The sequence below is a fragment of the Chelonia mydas genome, chromosome 1, assembly GCF_015237465.2.
Source record: "Chelonia mydas isolate rCheMyd1 chromosome 1, rCheMyd1.pri.v2, whole genome shotgun sequence".
Taxonomy (NCBI): Eukaryota; Metazoa; Chordata; order Testudines; family Cheloniidae; genus Chelonia; species Chelonia mydas.
The window spans coordinates 262,536,332-262,560,892 of record NC_057849.1 but is presented as its reverse complement, the minus strand read 5'-3'; the positions used below and the strand labels follow the sequence as shown (position 1 = coordinate 262,560,892).

The 24,561-nt window shown below is 39.8% G+C and overlaps 1 protein-coding gene across 4 annotated transcripts in view; it reads left to right on the top strand.

Moving 5' to 3' along the window:
* Positions 1–24,561, top strand: part of ANO4 (anoctamin 4) — a 279,666-nt gene that overhangs the window by 60,794 nt on the left and 194,311 nt on the right. For 3 of the 4 annotated variants that reach the window (XM_043545329.1, XM_043545321.1, XM_043545320.1), the window contains exon 2: positions 9,716–9,922. In XM_043545329.1, the coding sequence (XP_043401264.1) occupies positions 9,853–9,922 (70 nt within the window). In that variant the 5' untranslated portion in view covers positions 9,716–9,852. Of the gene's footprint in view, positions 1–8,858; positions 9,923–24,561 lie in introns of those variants that run through there. The other variant, XM_037884246.2, reaches the window with a different exon arrangement.

Here is a 24,561-nt window from a genome sequence, read left to right as displayed (position 1 = left end):
TCTGTAGAGAGCTTTTGAACTCTTATGAGAAATAACCAACATCCTATTTGGCCTAGTATAACAATGTTTTATTTAATTTTTCTTATATTTACTTACATAACAGATTATTACATTGGAAAGCTAATAGTAAACCAAACCAAATATAAATAGTGTAGTACAAGGGTGGCCAACCTGAGCCTGAGAAGGAGCCAGAATTTACCAATGTACATTGCCAAAGAGACACAGCAATACGTCAGCAGCCCACCATCAGCTCCCCCACCCCGCTCCCTCCCCTCACCTCAGGATCAGCTGTGTGCAGGCAGCTCGGGGGGGGGGGGGGGAGGAGGAGGAGTGAGGGCACTGCAGGCTCAGGGGAGGGGGCGGGAAGGGGTGGAGTGGGGGACAGGGCCTGTGGCAGAGCCAGGGGTTGAGCAGTGAGCACCCCCGGGCATATTGGAAAGTTGGCGCCTGTAGCTCCAGCTCCGGAGTCGGTGCCTATACAGGTTTCAGAGTAGCAGCCGTGTCAGTCTGTATTCGCAAAAAGAACAGGAGGACTTGTGGCACCTTAGAGACTAACCAATTTATTTGGGCATAAACTTTCGAGAGCTATAGCTCATGAAAGCTTATGCTCAAATAAATTGGTTAGTCTCTAAGGTGCCTATACAAGGAGCCACATATTAACTTCTGAAGAGCCGCATGTGACTCCGGAGCCATAGGTTGGCCACCCTTGGTGTAGTAGATGGATATTTTTTTTTAATTGGATCGTTTTAGTTTTATTTTGAAAGGGCCTGTGCAAGATGCTAGATATAAAAGTACACGCTGTCATGAACAAGTTTTGTGCATTGCAGGGTTGGAAGGAAGATACAAAATCAAAGAAGCTGTTGTTTAGGGGAAAAGGGGAGAATATGACAGTCATTTTCTTCTAGCGGCTGGCTCCTTTACAGATGTATCAATCAATGGTGCTAGTAACGATAGCTAATGGAGACTCAACTTTATTTTCATCAGGTAGAGCTGCCAGCTGGGTGGTCTGAAAACCCCAGATCAAATCGGAGCAGGAATGAAATGCCTAGAGTGAAACCAAGGGAAATAATATCAAATGTGGGTGTATTCTCCATTTCATGATCATTTTCTTGCAAACCATAATCACCTCAGGACAATACCCAGAATATTCTAATTCCAACTCACCTATTTTATTCACTCCAGAATGCACTTAGGTATACCTTGTATTAGTTTAGGTGTTGAAACATATATTACTGTCGCTCAATGGTTCTCAAACTTTTGTACCAGTGACCCCCTTTCACATAGCAAGCCTCTGCGTGCAACCCCCCTTATAAATTAAAAAACACTTGTTTCTATATTTAACACCATTACAAATGCTGCAGGCAAAGCGGGGTTTGGGGTGGAGGCCGACAGCTCGCGACCACCCCTGTAAGAACCTCGCGACCCCCCCGAGGGGTCCCGACCCCCAGTTTGAGACCCCCTGCTGTAGCTGAAAGGATGCACATGTATGGAGGGTTGCTGTTGCTGCATATGCACAGGCATGGGAGCTCTGCACAGCAGGCGAGTGTCTTTCAGGTTCTCTGCATGGTGATGGATATAACGACTATTGTGGAATCCCTAGAAACATCTCTGCCCCCAAACCTCCTATTTTCACTCGCTTTTTAATAAAGAAATGTAATGCACTAATGATACCAGCTGATTGCTGAGAGTTCAACCTACAGAAGTCAGGAAATACAAAAATGATCTTTTCTTGTTGTATCTGTGGCTTTTGTGATGCATTAATACCCTCTCATAGCCTAACTGCAAATATGAGCATGCTTAAGAGGTACATTTTCAGTTAGTGGAGGTTATGTGGCTAATCCCACATTCGGGTTTAACAGGCGTCATATAGTTAAAACCAGCCCTTTGAAAGCATAGCTCTTAATAATTCTAGCATTAACAGTAGGGTGCAGTTGGCTCTTCCAGGAGGGAAGTTGCAATTGTCTGTCGCCAGCTATTCACAAGGCTGAGGGGAAGAGCTAGCTTTTTCAAAAGACCTTGCCTCAGGGAGGATCTGCCTTAACCCTTATTCCATTAATGGGGATGCCCTTCAGCTATATGAGACTTAAGTGCCCAGTTAATGGACTCTGTTATTCTGTTGCTTTCCAAACACACTACTGCTCCTGCATCAGCTCACCTACTTTGCTGAAAGAACCATTATAGTGGCACAGAATGCAACTATCTGTAACCACTTTATTGCTATATATTATTAGGGCTAGATCAAGTACCATTTATTTAGCCCTTTCTTCTCAGATTTATCTACTGACAGGTTGTGATTTTTACTGATTCTTTTTTTATTATTCTCTTCTGTTCACTTACTATCTGTGATAATCTATTGTGCTATTTAAAAAAGTGTTCCAAATTGCCATCAGAGCAGATCTGGGATGCAAACCATCTTGCACATAAAGTTTATAAATATTTATTTACATTTATATTATGAGGTTTTACTTTGTGTAAATGTTCTTGCAAAAATCAGAAGGAGGAAAAGAGCTGTCAGAGATACAAGCAAAACAATAAGGAAGGTTTTATTTGCAAGAATATTAGTGAATATGGTTTACTAATATAACATGAGTGGTGGACCAAGTCCACCATCAGTGCTGTCCTATGCACTTGGTACGTCCTCTCTGAACAACTAACGCCTTAATGGAATATTGACACTTCACAGAATGAAAAGTGCTGCCATTGCACAGAAGTTGCAGCATTGTTCTTCTGCGGAATGATGAAAGAATGGACTCAGGGAGAATACATTTACCATGTGCTCTTACAAAAGAGAGTGTGTATTACAGATGCAACATATCTTTGATCATGGACAGTTACTTTAAAGATGTTTTAGTTCTTTAAACTGGTATTTCGTCAATCACACCTTTTAGCGAGTTAAATACCAAAAAGTAAAAATTCAAGGTTTTGAAATGAACGATTACCCAAGTTTCATGCTGTTCTAAAACGTACAGGCATTTTAGTCTTCTACCAAGGTGGATATAGCCAAGGGGGGGAAAAAGGAGGTTGAAACTAATAGACTATCTCTCCCCATTTCCATGAACCACTTCACCAAATTCAAATGGATCAAAAGCTCATTACCTGACTACTAGTTTCTTTCAGAGTTTTATTATTTTTCTTCCAGAATGATGATTTAGTCCTAAATTGGGTTCATGATTTATTCCCTTAACCTTATAAGCACAATGGAGAGTTAGCTGGAGTCTCTCGAATGGAAATCCCAATAACACCCTGTGTATGGACAAGGCAAGTAGACCTAGCCTTTTGGTTACCACTGTGTTATTGCGAGTTTGCTGGACTCTTGCCAAAAAGGTTAGGTAACAAATGAGCATGGATTTGCACTAGCAGCTTAAACACAGCAGATGCCATCTCCTCTGGAAGTCACTCCTCACTTTATGACCATTCTGTTGGCACCATGTGCTGTGTTGATCCTGTCACTTACCTGTCGAGAAAAAGAATATTGTACATGAGTAATGGAGGAGAGAAAAATCCTGGTACACATGGGCTCTGGCGCCTGCCAACATGGCAGACTGGGTTGCAGCAGGCTACTTTTGAAAAACATAAGCATAAGTATTTTGAATGGAAGAGGCTGATAGTGGGGATTTAATTGTATATTATAGGAATTCTGGGGGAATGTAGTTTCCCAGCAGGCAGTAGTTCGAAAGGATGAATTAAAATGATAAAGACTGAACTTGATTCAGCCTATGGCACATGTACTTTAGCCCAAAATATGGGACACAGCCTGTTTACCTGAGTAAACTTAACTGACTGTAGAGAATAACTTTCTGTGGGATCAACATTCCGAAAAGGAAAATGCAAAAAAGACTTCGCTCATTTAGCTTCTGTCTTCTGATGATCATTGGGCACAGTTAAAGGTGTGAAAAAATAAGCTGTGGACACTAACCATTATGAGTTAGAGCCTCTAATGGCATAGGCGCCGACTCTGTGGGTGCTCCAGGGCTGGAACATCCCCGGGGAAAAATTAATGGGTGCTCTGCACCCACCGGCAGCCAACCCTTTTTCCATTGGAATATGCCATTTCACTGAAATTGCAGTTTCCCAGGGGAATGTGTTGATTATGACAAACTTTCATTTAGAACTAAAATTAAATCATTTTGTTGTTGTCAAAATGCTCCATTTCAACATTTTTTTTGAATGGAGCATTTAAATATTTCATTTTGAAATGACTTCATTTTATAAGTTGATTTTTAGTACATTATTTTATATTCTATTATAACTTAAAGTTGAAATTGAAACAAAACATTTCATTTTGGCAAAATAAAATATTGTGATTGCTCCAAAACCGTTTTTTTTTTAATTTTGAAGTATGATATTTTGTTCCCATTTGGAAGAGAACAAATTTTAAAATCACAGAATTTCCTGTGAAATGGAAATTCTGATTCCTATAGTTCTCTAATTAATTAAAGTAATTATAATTAGATAAAATATATATTAAGTAATTATAGAAAGGCTCTTTTAGAATGTCTTCTGCTCATGGAAAGTCAGAGAAGCAATTCATTGTTTGTTCACTATACAACCAGAAAAAGTCAACTAGTTTACCTAGCCAAAATATTCTCAATAGGGAGAGTGCCTCATATTTACTGCATCCACATTAAGCATTGGATTCAACATTACTTTGTATACTACAAAAATAGGTAATTTATATAGTAAATAATTACATCATTTATTATAGATCATTGCTGATGAATAGTCACAAAACACTCAGAAAGGTAAATAACATTTGAAGAATCAGATGTGGAAAAATATGTAGCAGTGATGCATGAATTATGGCAGTGGTTCTAGGGGGTACATCAGCTCATCTAGATATTTGCCTAGTTTTACAACCGGCTACATAAAAAACACTAGCGAAGTCTGTACAAACTACAATTTCGTACAGACAATGACATGTTTATATTGCGCTATATACATTGAAATTTAAGTACAATATTTGTCTTCCAATTGATTTTTCAGTAATAGTGTGGCTGCGACACTTTTTTGTATTTTTATGTCTGATTTTGTAAGCAAGTAGTTTTTAAGTGAGGTGAAACTTGAAGGTTCACAAGACAAATCAGACTCCTGAAAGGGGTACAGTAGTCTGGAAAGGTTGAGAGCCACTGAATTATAGCATAATTTGTTGCAGAATAGCTACAAATCAATAAATAACATAGAATATACTAGACATTAATTAAAATACACAGATCTAATCTGCAAATTATGACTTGACAAATGTAGGCATTGCTCAAAACAAATAGGAAACTTTAGGCGCATGCTATCCCTGTATGGAAAGGACTGAGATATAGGGCCTGATTCAGCAATTCATTGGAGACCTATTGATTTCAGAGGGACTCAGCATGATTATAGGAGTATGCTTGGGCTGTCTGATTGCAGTATCTAGGTTGTCATTGTTAGTGCTGGTCCTTCATTCTGGCAGACACAGGAACTTCTCCCTCTATTTTTTGAATAACTATTCAGAATACATATTGTTCTAATAGTACTAAAAGGCAATCCAAACTAAATGTACAAGTTACAACAACATAGTAAAATAAATGGTAAATAACAAAACAAAACACCCCGCTGCCAGCACCACATCCTAGTCAATTAACAAAATCAAAAAAGCAGACAGTCCTGATAAGAACTCAGTCATCTGAAATGGTAACAAATGACACTGATTGCAGCCTGCTGGGAGAATGGAAAGGGAACATATTTTACTCACAAATTGTGAGGCTTTTTTTCTTAATAGCCTAGCAAAAGGAGCAGCATAAACATACTGTGTCTTCCGTTTCCTTTTTGTGTATAACAGAGTGAGCTGTTACAACAGACAGCTAGGAATATAAATATATGCACCTTAAATGCATATAAATAAAATACCATTCATTTATTTAGATGTATACTCACAGCCATTAAAAAACGCACATGTGCCTTGCTGTAGGAGCTCGTAGACTATGCAAAAAGTCATTCCTGCAGCCCCCCCTTTAACAGTTAATCAATATATCCACAGCAATCAACAATAACCCAGTAGCAGAAAAAAATGCTTGAAATCTTTAGGATCTCAGCAGAACATTCCCATTCTTAGGCAGATACTGCAGCTGTAACTCCATGATCAGTCCAGTTCCAGAAAAGGGTACAATGCGGTTACATTTCCCACCCACCCCCCCAACTGATCTGATATTAAGTGTTCTCACCTTTTCAGTACAACAGGGAGTAATCTAGGGTTAGGTGCAATGTTGTTATTACTCGTTACCAACGGCAAGTTAGAAGTTACATGACACTGTCACTGGAACAGAGATACTGCCTATAGCTCACTCAGAAATGATTTAATTTAATGCAGGGTTTCTCAAATGTTGTTGTAACACTCCTCTCCCTAAGATCTGGAAAAAACTAGCCAGGCCTCGCCAGACATTTGTGTTCTCATGGTAAGGTGTGGGGTGAAAAAAGAGAGCTGCCTTTAGGTAGTGTTTTCAGGGATGTGGAGGGGGGCAGCAGGTTAATTTTTTTCTTTTGTTCAGCCATTTCCACCCAGATTCCCTAGCAAGCAGAATAGTGCATAGACCATTCTAGTTGCTCTCTCTGCTGAATCAGAAGTGAGAATGATTTAGCATGAAAAACATTCATCTCATTGGCCTTTTCCCTATGGAGGTTAGCTTCACAGTTTGAGAAACAGTGATGCCATGAGTATAGCACCATTGGCTAATGGAAGTGTGGCACTTTCCACCAGCTGAGAATCTGGCCCCTAAATGAACCAATCCACTTTTTACTTTCTTGCATTTAGAAATCAATAGCAACCAGATGGGTGATTTACGCATTTATGTGACATATTTAAACGATCCCAGTTTTCTCTACCAAAACCCTCATTCATCCTTGTGCCTTGACTACAGCAAGCTCCTCCTTTCTGGCTTCCTCTTTACAAGATCTTCTTCTTCTTGACTACTTACTCTGACTCTTCTGGGTGTATTATATTGATGCCTGGACTGCACGAACAGTTTGCAAAGCTGAGTCACTGCTATAGATAGGCTTGGAAGGATTAGATTTTTATTGGTAAAATTTGGTAAAACGTTGTTTTCCCTGTGCATGCAAACCAACAAAAATATGTTTCAGCGTGGTAGCCGTGTTAGTCTGTATCCGCAAAAAGAACGAGGAGTACTTGTGCACCTTAGAGACTAACAAATTTATTCGGTCATAAGCTTCCATGGGCTAAAACCCACTTCATCGGATGCATGCAGTGGAAAATACAGTAGGAAGATATATATACACACAGAGAACATGAAAAAATGGGTGTTGCCATGCAACTGTAATGAGATTAATCAATTAAGGTGGGCTATTAGCAGCAGGAGGGAAAAAAAAACTTTTGTAGTGATAATCAGGATGGCCCATTTCCAATAGTTGACAAGAAGGCGTGAGTAACAGTAGGGGAGAAATTAGCATGGGGAAATATGTCCATCGATAATAACCAAAATCTACAGATAGGCAAAGTAAGAAAAATGCTGCTTGAGAACTTATTAGAGTTTGATGTAAGGATATTTACTTTTGTATATTTTGACATGATGTTGACAACTTGTGTTTTAATGGTGATAAAGCTTTAACTTTTTGAATTGCAGTGTCCGTTGTCATTCCATAATCATTGTCTGCCTCACATTGTCTGACACTCACCCCCTTGGAGTTGCCATCATCGGACTGGGACGTGGAGTTGTACACCTCTAAATGATGCCGGCTCTGATTGGAGTGGCACCGTTCAAGACAGGAGGCGGGGCACACTGTTCCCATATTGTCTTGGCCAGCGCAGTGACAGATGCCCATGCAATGGCCCTTTTGGACCCCGTGGGTGTACCATTAGACCCGGGGGTCGTACTCAAGAAGGTCGCTGTCAGTCATCTCAGAAGGACAGGCTCCCCCACAGTCTTCCATGGCTCAGGAACCACCTCGTGGCACCAAAGCTGGCACCAAAGCCAGCACAGAGATCGGGGCTAGTGCTGTCCCCAGCGCAGAGTACGAGGTCATCAGCACAGGGTGACCCCTGTGAGCCGGAGGGACTGGGCATCATCTTCGTCTTCCCCATATGAAGTGGTAGCAGGGACATCAATATCACTGACTCCTGTGGACAACAGAGCTCCAGGAGCTACTCAGGAGAGTGGCCCAGAACCTGGGTCTTCAGGTGGAGGAGGTGACTGAGACAACTGATCCTATGGTGGATGTTTTGGCACCACTGAAGTTTCTGGGGCTACATACACCAGCCCCACAGAGAAAATTTTTTAAACCCCAGCCTCTTCTGCGCTTCTATCCAGCACAATCCAGGCAGGATTACAGCAGGAAGCAGGGCAGGAACCATAGGTGAAAGTCACCTTAGCCCCCTTCCAATCAAGGCCAGGGTTTAGCGAGGCAGTCCCCTGGTCCTAAGCTTTTGAGGGTGCGCCCAGGGCAACGCACCAGACCAGATCTCGGATGCTTCTCCATGTTTCTTGAATCATCTATCCCACTTGTATCATGCATGGGCCCAGATAACTTCAGATCACTGTGTCCTGTGCACGATAGAACTGGGATATTCTCTCCAATTCTGTTCTCTCCCTCCCTCCCAACCCCCTTCTTCATCCTTCTTCAGGTACTCCTCTCATGAGCAACTTCTAATACAAGAGATGCCCCAAATCTTCTTCTTTCTCTCACAAGCAGTCCTACAATATGATCAATAGAAATGTTAGTGTAATGAAGGGAGCAAGGCTTACCCCCAAGTTTTAGTTTTCCTTAAACATGGAGCAATATTTTCATTAATCACTTTTGTTGCCCAATAGATATCTGATCTAAAGGTTTGATACTGCTCTCCCTTACACAAGCATAAATCAGGAGTAATTCGGCTGAAAGCAGCGCAGTTATAGCAGTGTAAACAAGTTATGAGATCAGAATCCGGCTTTACACCTATAAAGTGGCATCTTTCCCTAAGAATGTACAGTGCATTGTATGTATTGGAAATTCGAGCTGCCTTTTTTTCTGTTGGGGCAGTTGTGGTGATTTTTACTGTGAGCAGCACTTTCTGTGCACTTGTCAGCTACGTCAGCTACATCAGATCCATAGAATTTGGGGAAAAGAGTTGTGCAAAATAATTTGCAATGAACACCAGAAAAAATCAAGATAGTATCAAGGTTTTGTATGAAAAAGCAGAATCATTTTGCAGATTCAAGCTTGTGTCTGTTGTGTCATTACTCTTTTCCACCAAAATCAAAAAATTTTCCTCCAAAAATAGTCAGTGGTCGAAATGTCTCTTTAGTTTTTTGTTTTCTTGTTTTTTTTTTAAACCTCTGATGAAATTTGACAAGATATGTGAATTTTTCTAAAGAAAAATGTTTACCTATCTGCAATTCTAGTCAGGAGTGGAGTGTTATTAAATAAACTCAGTGATGGTTAACCTATTGCTACTGCCCTTCATGAGGTGTGTGCCCCTTTTGTAGGAACTCCAGTTAATTCCTCCTGCAGGGCAGTAACTCATTAGACTGGGACTGTGTATTAATTTAAATACCCATTATTGTGCTGGCCCTGTTGTCACCTGCACAGCAAGAGTAAAGAGGTTAACATTTTTCATTTTAATACAAAATTCATGCCTTTGTACTTTTCCCAAGAGGGCTGTTACCGCTCCATTTTAAACTGTGCCGACTGATATATTTTAGTGATTCTGAGCTGGTCTCCTGCATCTAACAGTGCTATTTCTCATTCCTATCAGGTATAAGTTTATCTATTCATGGGGCTGAAAAGCGTGTGCAAATCTATCAGAGGAGAAGGGCAGGAAGCCATCCGCTATCACAGCGTCTGCCTGTGGTTAGGCATTCTTCACTCCCACAAGTCAGAAGGTCAATAAAAATGGAAGCCTCATCTTCTGGATCTAATATACCAGCAGTTACTAACGGAAAAACAAAAATCCACCATGCAGGTAACAAATACGGCTTGACAACACTTTTCAGTTTGGTTTACAGACGGGCATATGTTATGAATCTTTGTATTCATACTTTCAGATCATGCTTGCATGGGAATCAATAGATTGATCCAAGGGTCAATAGATGGATGGTCATTCTGCCTATTTTTGGTATGCTTGTTCACAAAAGTTGTGAGTTCTGTCAGACAAAGCAAGAGTTAGGACAGCTGGCTGATTTATGGGGAATGGGAAATAACAAATCAAGTGTCCTTTTTTTTTAAAAACAAACGAAAAAAACAAAAAAAACCCAATTACAATATCCCACAGTAATGTCCAAACACTGCCACTTACAGCGCTTTGAACTTTTTTTCTAGAATACGGGTGCATTTTATATTTGATTAACTTAATAAACAATGGGCTAGATTCAACCCTCTGAATTCTGTATGCATCACTGTGTAACTCAACAATCTGATTTCTTGATTTGAAGATCACAGCATGTCATAAATCAGAGTGCAGACTATGGTTTGATTCCTGTGCTAGACTGGAAAAATCTGTAGGACTGAAGGAGTAATTTGTAGTATGGATTAACTGTATAGTAAAATTAACCTTTTTTTATGAGGACAGAGTCTCCCGGGCACCATAAAATCCTAGTGGAAACTTGAATACACTAATTGTTAAGCAAATTTCCAGAGCTACTTCTAAAGTATTTTTTTTTTACTTATTCCAAAGGAATACACGTGGAGATGCCGTGTTCAAACATACTTTTGCAATGCAATGCAAATAAAACTTCAGATCTGAATGAATTTAAGATTAGGGCTGTGAAATAATGTGGTTGGATTTTGTGGTTTACACAGTGCAGGGTCTCATGGGACTTTCAGTTTTGCTGCACTTAAAAAGGTCATCACTGCCCCCATGTAAATAAATGGGATCTATTGTCTCAATGAGTGGGTATTTATGTGGGAAATAAGGGAGTTCCACATGTAAATCTTTGCGTGCTGTATTTACACGATCTTGCAGATTATTTAGTAAATGCAGTACATAAATTATTTTAAAAATTACAGTGGCGTTAAATACAAAATATGTGTTGTCAGTTGCTATACAATTTGTATTGACTTGAATTTTGGATGACCATATTATTCACAACAGCACAAGTTATGCATATCTTACTAAACATGTGCTAATTAAAATGTTATAGCATCCCACACCATCACATATTTTACTGATGCCAATTACTTTGTCCATTTCTTAGTCCTTTTATTTTTAGCTTGTTTTTTTCTCTCCTTTGAAGCACATTAGTTACTATTGAAACAATGTTGTCATTGGTATGACAGAACTTCATGACCTCCACCTGCAGGATAATGTCAACTGACAGCATTTTAAAAATGTAAAATCATGTTTTGTGAAATACAAGTGTTTACATAATTATCGTGAGCATGTACAGCATGTTACAGTAACAATATTCATTTTTGTAGAGATGTAGATTATTTTTATATTCAGTCATAAATATGGTTTATGGTTTAATACTAAATAATACATACAGAACAAAATAAACAAATATTGACTCTGATTTAGGAAAGTATTCCTAATGGGATGGATTTAAACATGTCCCCACATGCCTTCCTGAATTGGAGCTATTAGTAGATGTCAGAATGGTTTTTGGATGACTTTTTTTTGCAGACATTAGCTTCCTATAAAATTATGTAGGGTTAGTTCATCTCTATTTATGGTGTATATGTTGTTTTTATAAAAGAATTAGCAGGCTGTGTGGGACAACCCAATAGAGGAACCTGATCCCATTTGATGCTTGGGTGCCCTAAACTTAATTTGAAGTTAACTCCTACTGCAGTCAATGGGCCAATATTAGTAAATTGTTTTGTAATTACATCTCTCGTCATAGATATCTTGAAATATCATACTTCATTCGGTGTTGCAGTAAAACAATATTGTGATGTAGGGCCTTAAATGTGATTCTATATCAGAAATCAGAATTTGTTTCCCTTTTGAAGTTAAGTAACAAAAATCCCGCATACATGCAACTTACTTCTAAGAAATACTGTGCTGGAATATCTTCAGTAATAAATATTTCTTCTGAGAGAGAAGATTAATTTAAATTTTAAGCATATTTTATTAATTCATATTGAATGACAAATTAACTGTTGCTGTCTTTAGTTCTATAAATACCTACTTAAACACTGTTTGTTTTTTTAAAAAAAATCACTTTATTCAAAGACATAGGTCAGAAATGGGGTGGTGGTGGAGAATTGAAAAGGTTCTCACTCTTATTAATAAGAGAATCATAGAAGTTATCAAAGAATAGGACTTTAAAGTATTTTGTTCTCAGATCATCCCCCTTCCATTGCAGGGCTGTTGCCTACATTATATTCTTGAATAATTTCTTAAGTCTGATTTTAAATAGCTCAAGCAGTTGAGTTTCTTGCTCCCCTCAGAGGTAATATTCACCCAGTCAATTCAGGCTGAATATAAAGTAAACTTCCCTAATAGATCTCACCATTAGGGAAGTTTACTTTATATTCAGCCTGAATTTTCTCTTGCTCAAGTAACAAATATTCAGAACATGAAGAGATTCTGATTAAATTGGAAATCTAGAATAGGGCTAGGAGAACTTGAAACAGTGGTTCTGATTTTCATTAATCATAGAAATCAGAGTTGAGGTAAAAATCAGACTCTTTTCTAAAGTGCTAGATCAAAAAGGAATTTGGTTTTCTTCCTCTGACCATGTCCTGCTACTGTTTTCTACACACACAGATGCTTATCTTTGTCATTTTTCTTCCTGCCCAGAATGGTACCATTTAATGATTTATCAATAATTATTTTCACTTATTTATTTTGACTAAGGCTGAAAGTAACCTAGTTGTAATGAGGACAATGATAGATTTCTATATGTCATCCAGTGGCTGCCTTATCAAACAGCACTTCTTTTTTAGGTTGTCCCCGCCCCTCCCCATAAACACAATTTTATTTACTAGTGGATAGTACTGCAGCTGCAATCTGATGGTGTCAGGAATGAGGGCCTGCAGCTGGGCCTGGAATCAGCTAGCTAAGGACAGCTGAAGCCTCTAATTGGCCAGATCACCTGATTGGCTGAGCAGCATTGCTGGGACTGTTCTTAAGCACAACGGTAGCACCTGGCCACGGGCTGCTCAACACGTATGCCTGCAGCTGTGATTGTGCCATCTTCCTAGGCTTGTTCCAGTCCTGCTCCTCTGCCTGGTTCCTAACGCCATCTCTGAGCCTTGGCTCAGACTTCTGGATCTTGACTCTGGCCCTGGCTACTAGGTTTTGACCCCTCCTCCCCCGTCCCACGAGTCCACGATAGATAGCTTATACTGTTGCTCTATGTGTTGCCCACATCACTGAAGTGGCAATATAGCAGGGAGTTTTCTGTAGTATGCCTTGCTTTATAAAAAGCCCTTTCTCCAGGGTGAGGCTGAATAGAGTTACTGCAACAACTATTAACCTACCAGCAATTTTTCAACTCAGTGCTGAATAGGAAATAGAGAGGCAGTCTTGCTGTGGAGGGTGGCAGTGAATCTGCTGTTTTAGTAATTGCCCTTAAACCTAAACTCTCACCAGTAACTTCTTTCATATAGTTTAAAAATTACATTTCTATCAGCTCAGATGTTCTCTTCATAAAATTTCCTTCCCGTCTATGTGGCTATCCTTGAGGTCTCCTCGTCTCACATTCTGCTTCTGCTTCTTCTTGATCACTTGTGGAGACATGATGTGACACTGGGGACCATTGTGGGGTTCACTGTTAGTTGGCTTTTCTGCTGTACTTGCTCTCTCCACGTGTTAATACTGAGAGACTTCATCATCATCTTGCTCCTACTACGCCTCTGGCTTTTAGGGCAGTGACAAAGCTCCTCCACTCCTGTCTGTTTCTGGCAAGTCTTTCAATGGTTCCCCAGTGGTGCCCCAGGTTTTTCAGCTCAGCTTCCACAGCTCTTCCCCATGTTGTTTTTGGGCGGCTACGCAAAAAGTTTTAGTCGTTTAACTAAAGGAGGGAAGTCATGTTCCTCCAGTTTAAATTGGTGTAAACATCATACCTTTATTTAAACTGGGGCAGTTGGTATGTGTAGACAAACTCAGAGTGTAGTTCTGTACAGACTGAGCACAGAGGGAAAGAGCAACAGCAATGGATTAGCCCTGTCACCAAGTACTATATGCAAACTTAGTCATGACTTCTGATGTCACTGCATGCCTTCATGTGAGGTCAAGAAGCAAACTCTCTGTCTAGAAGAGGAAACAAAGACTAAAAAGGGGGTGCCCTTTCCCCTAGATCATAATGATATGAGCATTTATACTGATCTAAATCTTCATTCCTACACTGGATCTGGGATGGGCTGGGGGTTCTGATTTCTGGCAGAACCAAACCACTATCCTTAGTCTGTGGTAAAGTACTTCTCAGTCATGGGAAGTGTTGTGTTGTGGTTGATGAGGCATTGGCTTATGAGTCAAAACACAGGGGGGCAGATCCTCAGCTGGCATAAATTGCCATAATTACAGATCTGCCCCTAGGGGTCTCTTCTCAACAGTGCTGTTGGTTTTCTATGTGATCTTGGGCAAACTACGCTATACTTCTCTTTCTCCATATGCAAAATAAGGACAATAATGCTTATGCACATTTGTAAAGTGTCTTGATAGTTATACAAAATGCTAGGTAAATTCTAAGTATTATTATTACTATTCTACTTTGAATTATATTTCCATTATTTAACACTCTCATTTCCTTTCAGCTATCTAGCAGAATATAGAACCTTTTAAAGAACAGTGAATTTTCCTTATGTCTCTAGCATTATGTTAGTCATCAACTATGCACTTCTTCTGTCTCTATTTTTAGGTGTTGCTAGTGGCAAGGGGTTTTTGTTTTGTTTTGTTTTAGTGTGTAATGTGAATCTTAAAGAAAAAGAGCATTGCTTAAATAACAGATTATTTGCGGAACTGGAAATCAGACGACTTTCTGATGCTTCTTCATTGTCTCGCTCTCATTCTTATGTAAGTGCCTATCCCTGTGTAGAGGGCTTAAATGGAAACAAAGTGGTACATATGCCTTGTGCTGGCCCCCTGCACAAATGTGCTGAAGTAACAGTTTTGTGATTTTGTAGAAATGTAGGGTGAAATTCACCTTTATGGAGAGAGTCAATGCAAGACGCATGCACCACTTCAGTTCCATGCAAGCCCTCAAAAGAGAGACGGGGATTTAAATAGCATATAAACCTTGTACTGGGGTCTCCTCACAGTGGTGAATTTTGCTCAGATTTCCTCAAGGTGCTGTTTTGAGAGCAATATAATGAGCAAGGATCAGGAAGCCATATTTTAAGAAATAATATTGATGAACTCATCAGTTCTTACCCTACTTAAATCGAATATAGGAGATGGACAAAACAGATTTAAAAAAATGTGAGGACCTTATGACTCTGGGAGATATAGAACTGTGGATGTTTCAGTAGACGTTAATTCTTCTGATCAGAATGGGAGTTACCTCATTTTTATATTAATATCAGAAAATATTGCTGGGAATCAAAGGTTATTTTTAGTGATGAATGAACCTAAAATCTTGTGATTCAGTTGGGGCAATGAATCCAACATTACTGTAATTATGTGCATTCACAAAACAGAACTGGAAATATCTTCTTTGTGAGATTTGCAGTATTTCTTGGGGGTGGGGTTTGATCAGTCCAAAAGGACGACAAGCACAGTATTTCTTTTAGTGTTACTACATTTCCATTTGCACTCCTGGATGGAATTCAGAAGTGTAGAGACACTTGAAAATGAGAGAGTTGGGGAAATATGGGAGATGAGTTTTTGTTCAGGCTTGTTCCTTTTCCTGAATCAGATGTTGTGTCTCTAAACATTTTGTAAAACATCAAGACCTATAAGAGAGCCTTTGAAAAAGACAGCATTTAAAAGAGAAATTTCTCTCCCTTTCTCCTGGAACACAAACTTCAAAATTCTGAAAAATTCTAAATTATGCTGTTTGAGTTATCCTATCTTTAGGCAGGAAAAACACAGAAGTTGCAGTGTGGGGAGCTTCTGCAGGTTCACATACAAAGATCCATATTCACATTTCATTGCTCCTATTCTATTATTCAGTCTCCTCTGGAATTCAGACTAATATGTAATAGGACTCCACTTATGCTACATAAGGAATTCCAGTCTGGGAAATTAGTGTGCCAAAGATAAAAGTTGTTGGATGATGAATTGTTCCAAGGTAACGATGGGACTGCGGGAGTGGCTGACCTGTCTGCCATGAGATGGAAAATCAGCTAGTTTTTCTAGCAAAGAAAAGTAATTTGTTAAAAGAGCTGATTGTCTCAGTCTGGTTTCTAGTTGCCGTATCCATATTACACGCAGAAAACTTTTCCCAGTGGTGGTAAGCAGTACCCCTTTGGCTGTCGCAGCAGTAGGGTTGTGGGCTGAACAGGCCTAGAACCTAAATTGTCTTTGTATTCCATGGTGGTCCCTCTAAGTCAGGGTTAAGGCAATTGTTTGGCAAAAGGGAAAGCTCACACTGCTGTACCCTTGTCTGGTCAAGGAATAAATAGGACTTCAGTTTCCAATCTGTTAATGTGACATATTCAGTGGGTACTGTATTTGCCTGTTGAAAACTTATTTTATTGAGGATGTACATAAGAGTCCAGTAAATAGCTAAGAAGCCCTTAGTCCAACAGATTCTAAGAATGTTCTGTACACTTTTTGCTTAGTGTCCTATTTATTATTTAAAAATAAGAAAACCCTCACAAACCCAAAGAAAAGTTAAATTGTGAATTGGAATTTATTTGATATTCCAAATAGGTAGTATGGGTACACCCATGTATAAATTCAGAATGATCTGGACAAACTGGAGAAATGGTCTGAAGTAAATAGGATGAAATTAAATAAGGACAAATGCAAAGTACTCCACTTAGGAAGAAACAATCAGTTGCATACTTAAGAAATGGGAAATGACTGCCCAGGAAGGAGTACTGCAGAAAGGGGTCTGGGGGTCATAGTGGATCACAAGGTAAGTGAGTCAACAGTTAATACTGTTGCAAAAAAAGCAAACATCATTCTGGAATTTATTAGCAGGAGTGTTGTAAGTAAGACACGAGAAGTAATTCTTCCGCTCTACTCCACGCTGATACAGCCTCAGCTGGAGTATTGTGTCCAGTTCTGGGTTCCACATTTTACGAAAGATGTGGACAAATTGGAGAAAGTCCAGAGAAGAGCAACAAAAATGATTAAAGGCCTAGAAAACATGACCTACGAGGAAAGATTTGAAAAAAAGGGGTTTGCTTAGTTTGGAGAAGAAAAGACTGAGGGAGGACATAAGTTTTCAAGTACATAAAAGGTTGCTACAAGGAGGAGGATAAAAAATTGTTCTCGTTAACCTCTGAGGAGAGGAGAAGAAGCAATGGGCTTAAATTGCGGCAAGGGAGTTTTAGGTTGGACATTAGGAAAAAACTTCCTGTCAGGATAGTTAAGCACTGGAATAAATTGCCTAGGAAAGTTGTGGAATCTCTGTCACTGGAGATTTTTAAGAGCATGTTAGACAAACACCTGTCAGGGGATGGCCTAGATAATACTTAATCCTGCCATGAGTGCAGGGGACTGGACTAGATTACCTCTCGAGGTCCCTTCCAGTCCTTTGATTCTATGATAATATTTAAATAAGCTTTATATCCAAATACAATGAAACACTTATTGAAATCACTAGTTCCTTGCATTCAAATAGACGTCTAGCATGCTTGTTAGAATTCACAGGATCTTTTTTGTAAAGTTCTTGCCAGATATCATAAATTGTAGAAGCAACGTTAGAGAAGCTGAAAGGAGATGCATGTTGCAGTTGTCATGCTTTTCCTGCTTTTTTTTAAGCTGTTTTTGATTTGTATGGTTCAGTGAAATGGTTCACGTTTATTAGTTTACTTAATCACAGGGTATGAAATAAAAAGCAGGGGTGGGAATGTAGTGGTATTATATAGTAGAACCATTAATTTCAGAGGCTCTGAAAATGTGCAATTTTTGCGACTGTAGGAGTCCAGAAACTAAAGTTAAAAAAAGGTACTGTACTTTATCAGCTCAATTTCAAAGTCTCTTTAGCTGTGACCACCTTGATGGAATTCAGAGCTGAGCAAGTATTACACAGTTTACAATGTGTTCAACAAACCTCATCTCTTTTTCTGTTCACAGAATGTCCATAGACAGGTTGTGATTTCCTCAGATTTATCGATTATTCAAATTGTGTTATGAATATTCAATATTCAAGCTGTGTTGCTGAGAGGTGATTGGTCAGAAACCAGTGCTATTTTTGTTACTGTTGGGAGGAGTGCTTCTGGTGCAAAGTCAAGCATCTATGAATTCAAAATTTGTTTTTTTATTAATGTTTCTGGTGGTAAAACCCTATCACTCAAATAATCCCAGGGAGCAACTTGTACAAAGGGCACAGCTGAAACGAATTCATCTCAATGTTCAAATTAGTATTCATCGAAATATTTTTACATTTACCCAACTGTACTAGAGCCTTATTTTTTTAAATACATTTGTGCAGGGTCTATCCAGAATTTCTTTGTTTGTGATGAGGAGAAGTGGTATAGAAACTTGAACTTTTCTTTCTACCCTGTTTCTGAAACTAACTTGCACATTACAGTCACAAATAATTTCACAAATAAAAATGTTATATCATCAGGGAGCTAAGTTTTCCTGAAAGATGCTGAAGTGAAAGCTTCGGAGACTGAAATCTTCTCTTTATCTACAGTAAAGATACAGAACAGTGCATGTTTTATGCACCACCCTGCCAATATGTACCAACTCTGAGCTGGAAAGACGACATTACCTCTCTAGATAAAGAGAGAGTTCAGACTCCCAGCCCATTCATTCCTTATTCACTGCCAGCAAGGGGAGCAGTTAATGTCAGTTGCAATTTGGATGCCTGTCAACTAAGAACTGGGCAAAGACTGTGATTACTTCTAGTCACTAGCCATTTTGAGGTGGAAAGCTCCAGATCTGTTGCCAGGGCACTCAGTCATCCAGTCCACTCCAATATCTATCTATATTGTTGTTGTTTGGTTCACAGCTACTATTATTGTGTGAGGGAGAGGTCTAGTTCTTTAAAAATTCCTGTGCTGTATTAAACTCATAAACAATTCTCACTAAGGATTAGGAGAACAATTTGTGAACAATTGATATTCAGGCAATCCAGTAATAAAAGACGGTGCTTGTAAACAGGCTCTCTCTTGTGCTTTTTAGATTGTAAGCTGTTTGGGGCAGGGACCATGCCTATCTTTGTGGTTTTGTACAATGCTTGGTGCTGATCCTGACTGGGGCCTCCAAGCATTACCAGCATAGGAATAATTAAATAAATACTACAATAGTAAAAGTAAATGTTGGACATGACTGGGCCATTGTGAACAGTAGCCAGTGAGAAGAACTGAAATCAAAAGAAGAGGTATGATCATATTTCTTAGGTTATGGCTTCGAAAGAGTTTGACTGTGAATGCAACATCAGTCTTTCCTCCCCTGAGAGACCTATATTTTAAAACCTTGATCTTTTCAAAAGCATATGTTTCTTCACCAGTGATCAGTCTCCTATTTTGTGCTATGAGATGACCCTTCTTTCACTGATGCCCTTAGTTACATAGTATAATCATTAAAATTAAAGGGCACTTAAAATTAAAAAGGTCATAGAACAGTTTTAAACAAAGGACTGGGGGAAAGCTGACAGGTGCGGTGGAGCACATTGTTTGGACTGAGACATCCCTTAGGGGAGGATCTATTAATGGAGATTCTGTGTGTCCTAGTAAGGAGGAGAGGATGGAAGATGATAAAATACCGGTAGGATCTGATGAGAAACAGTCAAATGAAACATGTAATGTAATCAAGTAATGGCAGACACCTAAAAAGTGACAAGTTTTTAAAGTGCTTAAATACAAATGCTAGAAGTCTAAATAAAAAGATGGGTGAACTAGAGTGCCTCGTATTAAATGAGGATGTTGATATAACAGGCATCACAGAAACTTGGTGGAATGAGGATAATCAATGGAACACAGTAATACCAGGGTACAAAATATATTGGAAGGCTAGAACAGGTCAAGCTGGTGGGGGAGTGGGACTATATGTGAAAGAAAGTGTAGAATCAAATGAAGTAAAAATCTTAAATGAACCAAACTGTACCATAGAACTCTATGGATAGTAATTCCATGCTCTAATAATAAGAATATAGCAGTAGGGATATATTACCGACCACCTGACCAGGATGGTGATAGTGTCTGTGAAATGCTCAGGGAGATTAGAGAGGCTATAAAAATAAAAAACTCAATAATAAAGGGGGATTTCAGCTATTCCCATATTGACTGGGTACATGTCACCTCAGGACGGGATGCAGAGATAAAGTTTCTTGACACCTTAAATGACTGCTTCTTAGAGCAGCTAGTCCTGGAACCTACAAGAGGAGAGACAATTCTTGATTTAGTCCTAAGTGGAGCACAGGATCTGGTCCAAGAGGCGAATATAGCTGGACCACTTGGTAATAGTGACCATAATATAATTAAATCTAAAATCCCTGTGGCAGGGAAAACACCACAGCAGCCCAACACTGTAGCATTTAATTTCAGAAAGGGGGACTACACAAAACTGAAGAAGTTAGTTACACAGACATTAAAAGGTACAGTGCCAAAAGTGAAAGCCCTGCAAGCTGCACGGAAACTTTTTAAAGACCATAATAGAAGCTCAACTTAAATGTATACCCAAAATTAAAAAAACATAGTAAGGGAACCAAAAAAATGCCACCGTGGCTAAACAACAAAATAAAAGAAGCAGGGAGAGTCAAAAAGGCATTTTTTAAAAAGTGGAAGTTGAATCCTAGTGAGGAAAATAGGAAGGAGCATAAACTCCTTTACAAGTGAAGTGTAAAAATATAATTTGGAATTAGGAAGGCCAAAAAAGAATTTAAAGAACAGCTAGTCAAAGACTCAAAAAGTAATAGCAAAATTTTTTTAAGTACATCAGAAACAGGAAGCCTGCTAAACAACACCTCACATGACACATTTTGTACAAGATGCATCATCATTATGTCATAATCATACCACTATGACGAATATGGAGTGCAAAGTGTCACAAATAGATATTACATTTGTAATGTTTCTAAGCAAGTAATGAACTGTGTTATTTACAAAGCTGGTATATTATTCAAGTAGACATAGGGCAGGGCTAGAACACTCAGTCATTTTGTTCCTGTACTGCTGGTTTTATAAATGTGTCGTCTTTGTAATAGGGTTCTTGCCTGAAAGAGGCCAAGACTTATCCATTTAGACCAAAAACTTACATGTCAGACACAATATGTCTCCTATAGTCTGAGAAAAAGCTTCTTGCAGATGGCCTTTCAAAAGACTGAACAAAATAGCCCTGCATTATTTAGACGTGTAGTTATGATTAGGAAGGGACTCTGACAGTAATACACCTGGGTTCTTTATATTGTGCCACCAATCTCCATATCAAGTTTGCTCCATTTATGAGAAATATGAAGACTTATTTTCCAACTGCAAGCCCCACAGGTCAGTCTGGTCTCAAAATTAAGCTGTGTCCTTTCTTAGGAAAAGTTGTGAGGTTTTTTATTTTTTGAATGAGGAAAGAACTGATATAAAATCAATAATTGTAATTGCATATCAGAGCCAAGAGAAAATTCCTAGCACTCCTGGGTGGCCAGAGACAAAACACACAAGAAATACATAAAAAATCAATATGACAGTTGATAAAAGAATAGTACAAGTACGATCAAAAACTTTGTCCTCTGATTCATTCTTTGTGCCAGAAATAGGGTTCTTGGATCACAGCTGAGATTCCTTTTTGTTGGTGTTACATGAAGAACAATATAGTGGATCTTATTGTCTCTCAGCTACACATACATGTCAGGTGTCTAAAACACCAAGGGCCAGATTATTTTTAGCCCTTATGCAAAAGAAGAGGACACACCGAGCCTTTCTCCCTATTGTGGGAATCAGGCACAGTTGTTTTTCCTAGAATGAGGGAATTGCAAGGACTTCTTTCTGTACTGCCCTGGGAGCACTGCCTTGGCCCTGAACACACTCTCCCTGCCTGCATCAGCCTCTGGAGTGTGAGTAGTGCATGGGGGGGGTATGCTGCACCCAGTAAAGCAGTGTAGTTGAAAGCGTGTTCCCCTTGCATAATAGGGAGCTCCAGGAAGTGGAATGTTTCCCAGTTATATCCCTGGGGCAATGCAGTTGTTCATTGCTCCAAACATAAAGCACAACTGAGGCCTGGTTTACAATACTGGGTTAGGTGACGTAGGCTGCCTTGCATCGACTTAGCCATGGAAGTGTCTTCACTTAAATTTGGGTCCTGCCGACAACAGTGCCTCTCGATGCCGATTTTACTAACACCATTTTTCCAAGCGGTGGAGAGTCATGGTTGATGTAATTAGGTCGACACAGTGTCAGTGTAGACACTGCGTTGCTTACATTGACTGCTACTGGCTTTCAGGAGCCATCCCACAATGCCCCACACTGACAATACAATCAGTACAAGTGCTCCTGGTGAGGACATGCACCACTGACACAAGGAGCAAGTGTGCTCACGCAAGCAATTTAATAACTGCGGTGGCTGTATGCCGACATAAGTTAGGTTGACAATTTAGTTGTGTAGACATTGCCTGAGTGTTCAGTATTTGCAGTTACAGAACCTCATAGGTAACATTCAGGGTTCTTCCAATAGTAAATATAGGGAAGCACCAGTACAGTGGAAAACTGCACATAAGCCTCAATTCAGGAGAGCGCTTAAGTGCTCTTCTGGATCAAGGTCATAATGAAGTAATCCCTTAGCTTAGGTAAATCTGGCAAGCTTTTAAGGACCATCCAAGTTGTGCCTACTTTAATGCCCCTTTGTACTGCTAGAATGGCGGAAAAAGACTTTAGTGTAAATGAGAATCAAGTTCACAGGGCCAGATTCACCTGTCTGGTTAAACTGTGCTTAGAGCAAGACAAGAGGAAGGGATGTAATGGTGCCCTTAGTCCACCTTTACAGCTCCCTGATCCTCAACCGGCTTAATGGGTTGGTTTTCCAGCACAGTTGAGCTGCTGGTGTTTGCTGTAGGCATGAACCGGATGAATTAGTGTGTTTGGATAATGATGGCAATGATAAATAAGGCTAAGATTTTGTCACGCATATTTTTAGTAAATGTCACGGATAGGTCACGAGCAATAAAGAAAAAGTCACGGAAGCCCATGACCTATCTGAGACTTTTACTAAAAATATGCATGACAAAATGGGGAGCTGCGGTGTCCCCAACTGCCCCTGGGTCTCCCTCCCCCACAGCCTGTTGCTTGGAGCTAGCTACATGGTCCCTGTCTGTCCACGGTGGCTGCCAGGAGCAGTGGGGCATCCCCGCCGCCAGCAGCGGCTCAGATCTCCCAGGGCCCCACTACCCAGGGTGGCTGGGAGCTGCAGGAACCCTCTTCCCCTCCCCCCCCCCCCCGGCTACCTGTGGTGACTCAGAGCTCCGGGGGAGGCGGTGGGGGTACCCTGCAGTTCCCAGCCACCTCGGGCGGCAGAGGGACCCTGCAGCTCTCGGGCACCGCAGGCTGGAGGCCCGGAGGTCTCTGCAAGTCTCAGATTCCGTAGCCTTAATGATGAGCTATGATATAAATGTATTCTGTTTAATTGCCTGTAATGCTCGAATCCATTTGGAAAGACAGTCTGGAATCTCATTAAGGTTATTCTGATGTGACATTTTATAAAATCACTGATGGCCCGGAGGATGTCAGTTAGGTCACATTCCTCGTCCCTAATGCAGCCAACATTTCTGCTTCCCCCATCAGCCCATAGCTGGCATTAAACTTGATCAAGCTCTTTGAAATGAACAATTTATTCAACAAATGTTTGCTTCCTTTATTCCTTATTTGTCTACAAACAGTTCATGACATTGTATAAAGTTAAATGGCAACTACACTGATCTTTCATTCATAAAAATCACCACATTGATCAAATGCAGGTGAGTTTTTGATCTTACATGGTAGGTAACGAAAATAGAAGACTGCGTATGCTTTAACAAGTGTACTGACAGTGTAAGAAGAAAGAAGCACAACCAAAGTATAATAAATCCTACTGTCACTTTTAGGTAAATTAGAGTAAGGGGAAATGGACTAAATTTTCTGGTCTGTCTAGATTCCAGACTTTTCCAAATGGATTCAAGAGTGGCAAATAAACAATTACATAAACACACTATTACTGTTGCCCCTTTTCAATCTGATCAGCTAGTCAAAGAATGGCCCGTAAGGATGTTCATGTTGGAAATAGAAATTGATGGAGTCTGATGCTTAGGGGGATGTTGTTTATTTGCATAAAACAGACACATCCTGTTTGTTCACAAGGAGTGTACAAAGTTCTGCTTCTCCAAATGCAGGAGGACCCACAAACAAAAGGAGCAGTTTCTTAGCTTACAGCCCCAAGCCTCTTTAGCCAACAGCCCCAGATGCTCGCTAGGTCTTTCCAAACACTGTGCTTGCAGGCTGATGCTTGGCTTTCTTCCTTTTGCCTCTGCCCCTCTCTCTCTGTTCTGTGTATTCTGCCTACCCGCACCTCTCTCTCACCACACAAACCCACCAGCAGAAACTTTTGAGTGGGTTCACATACTCCTTTGTCCTACA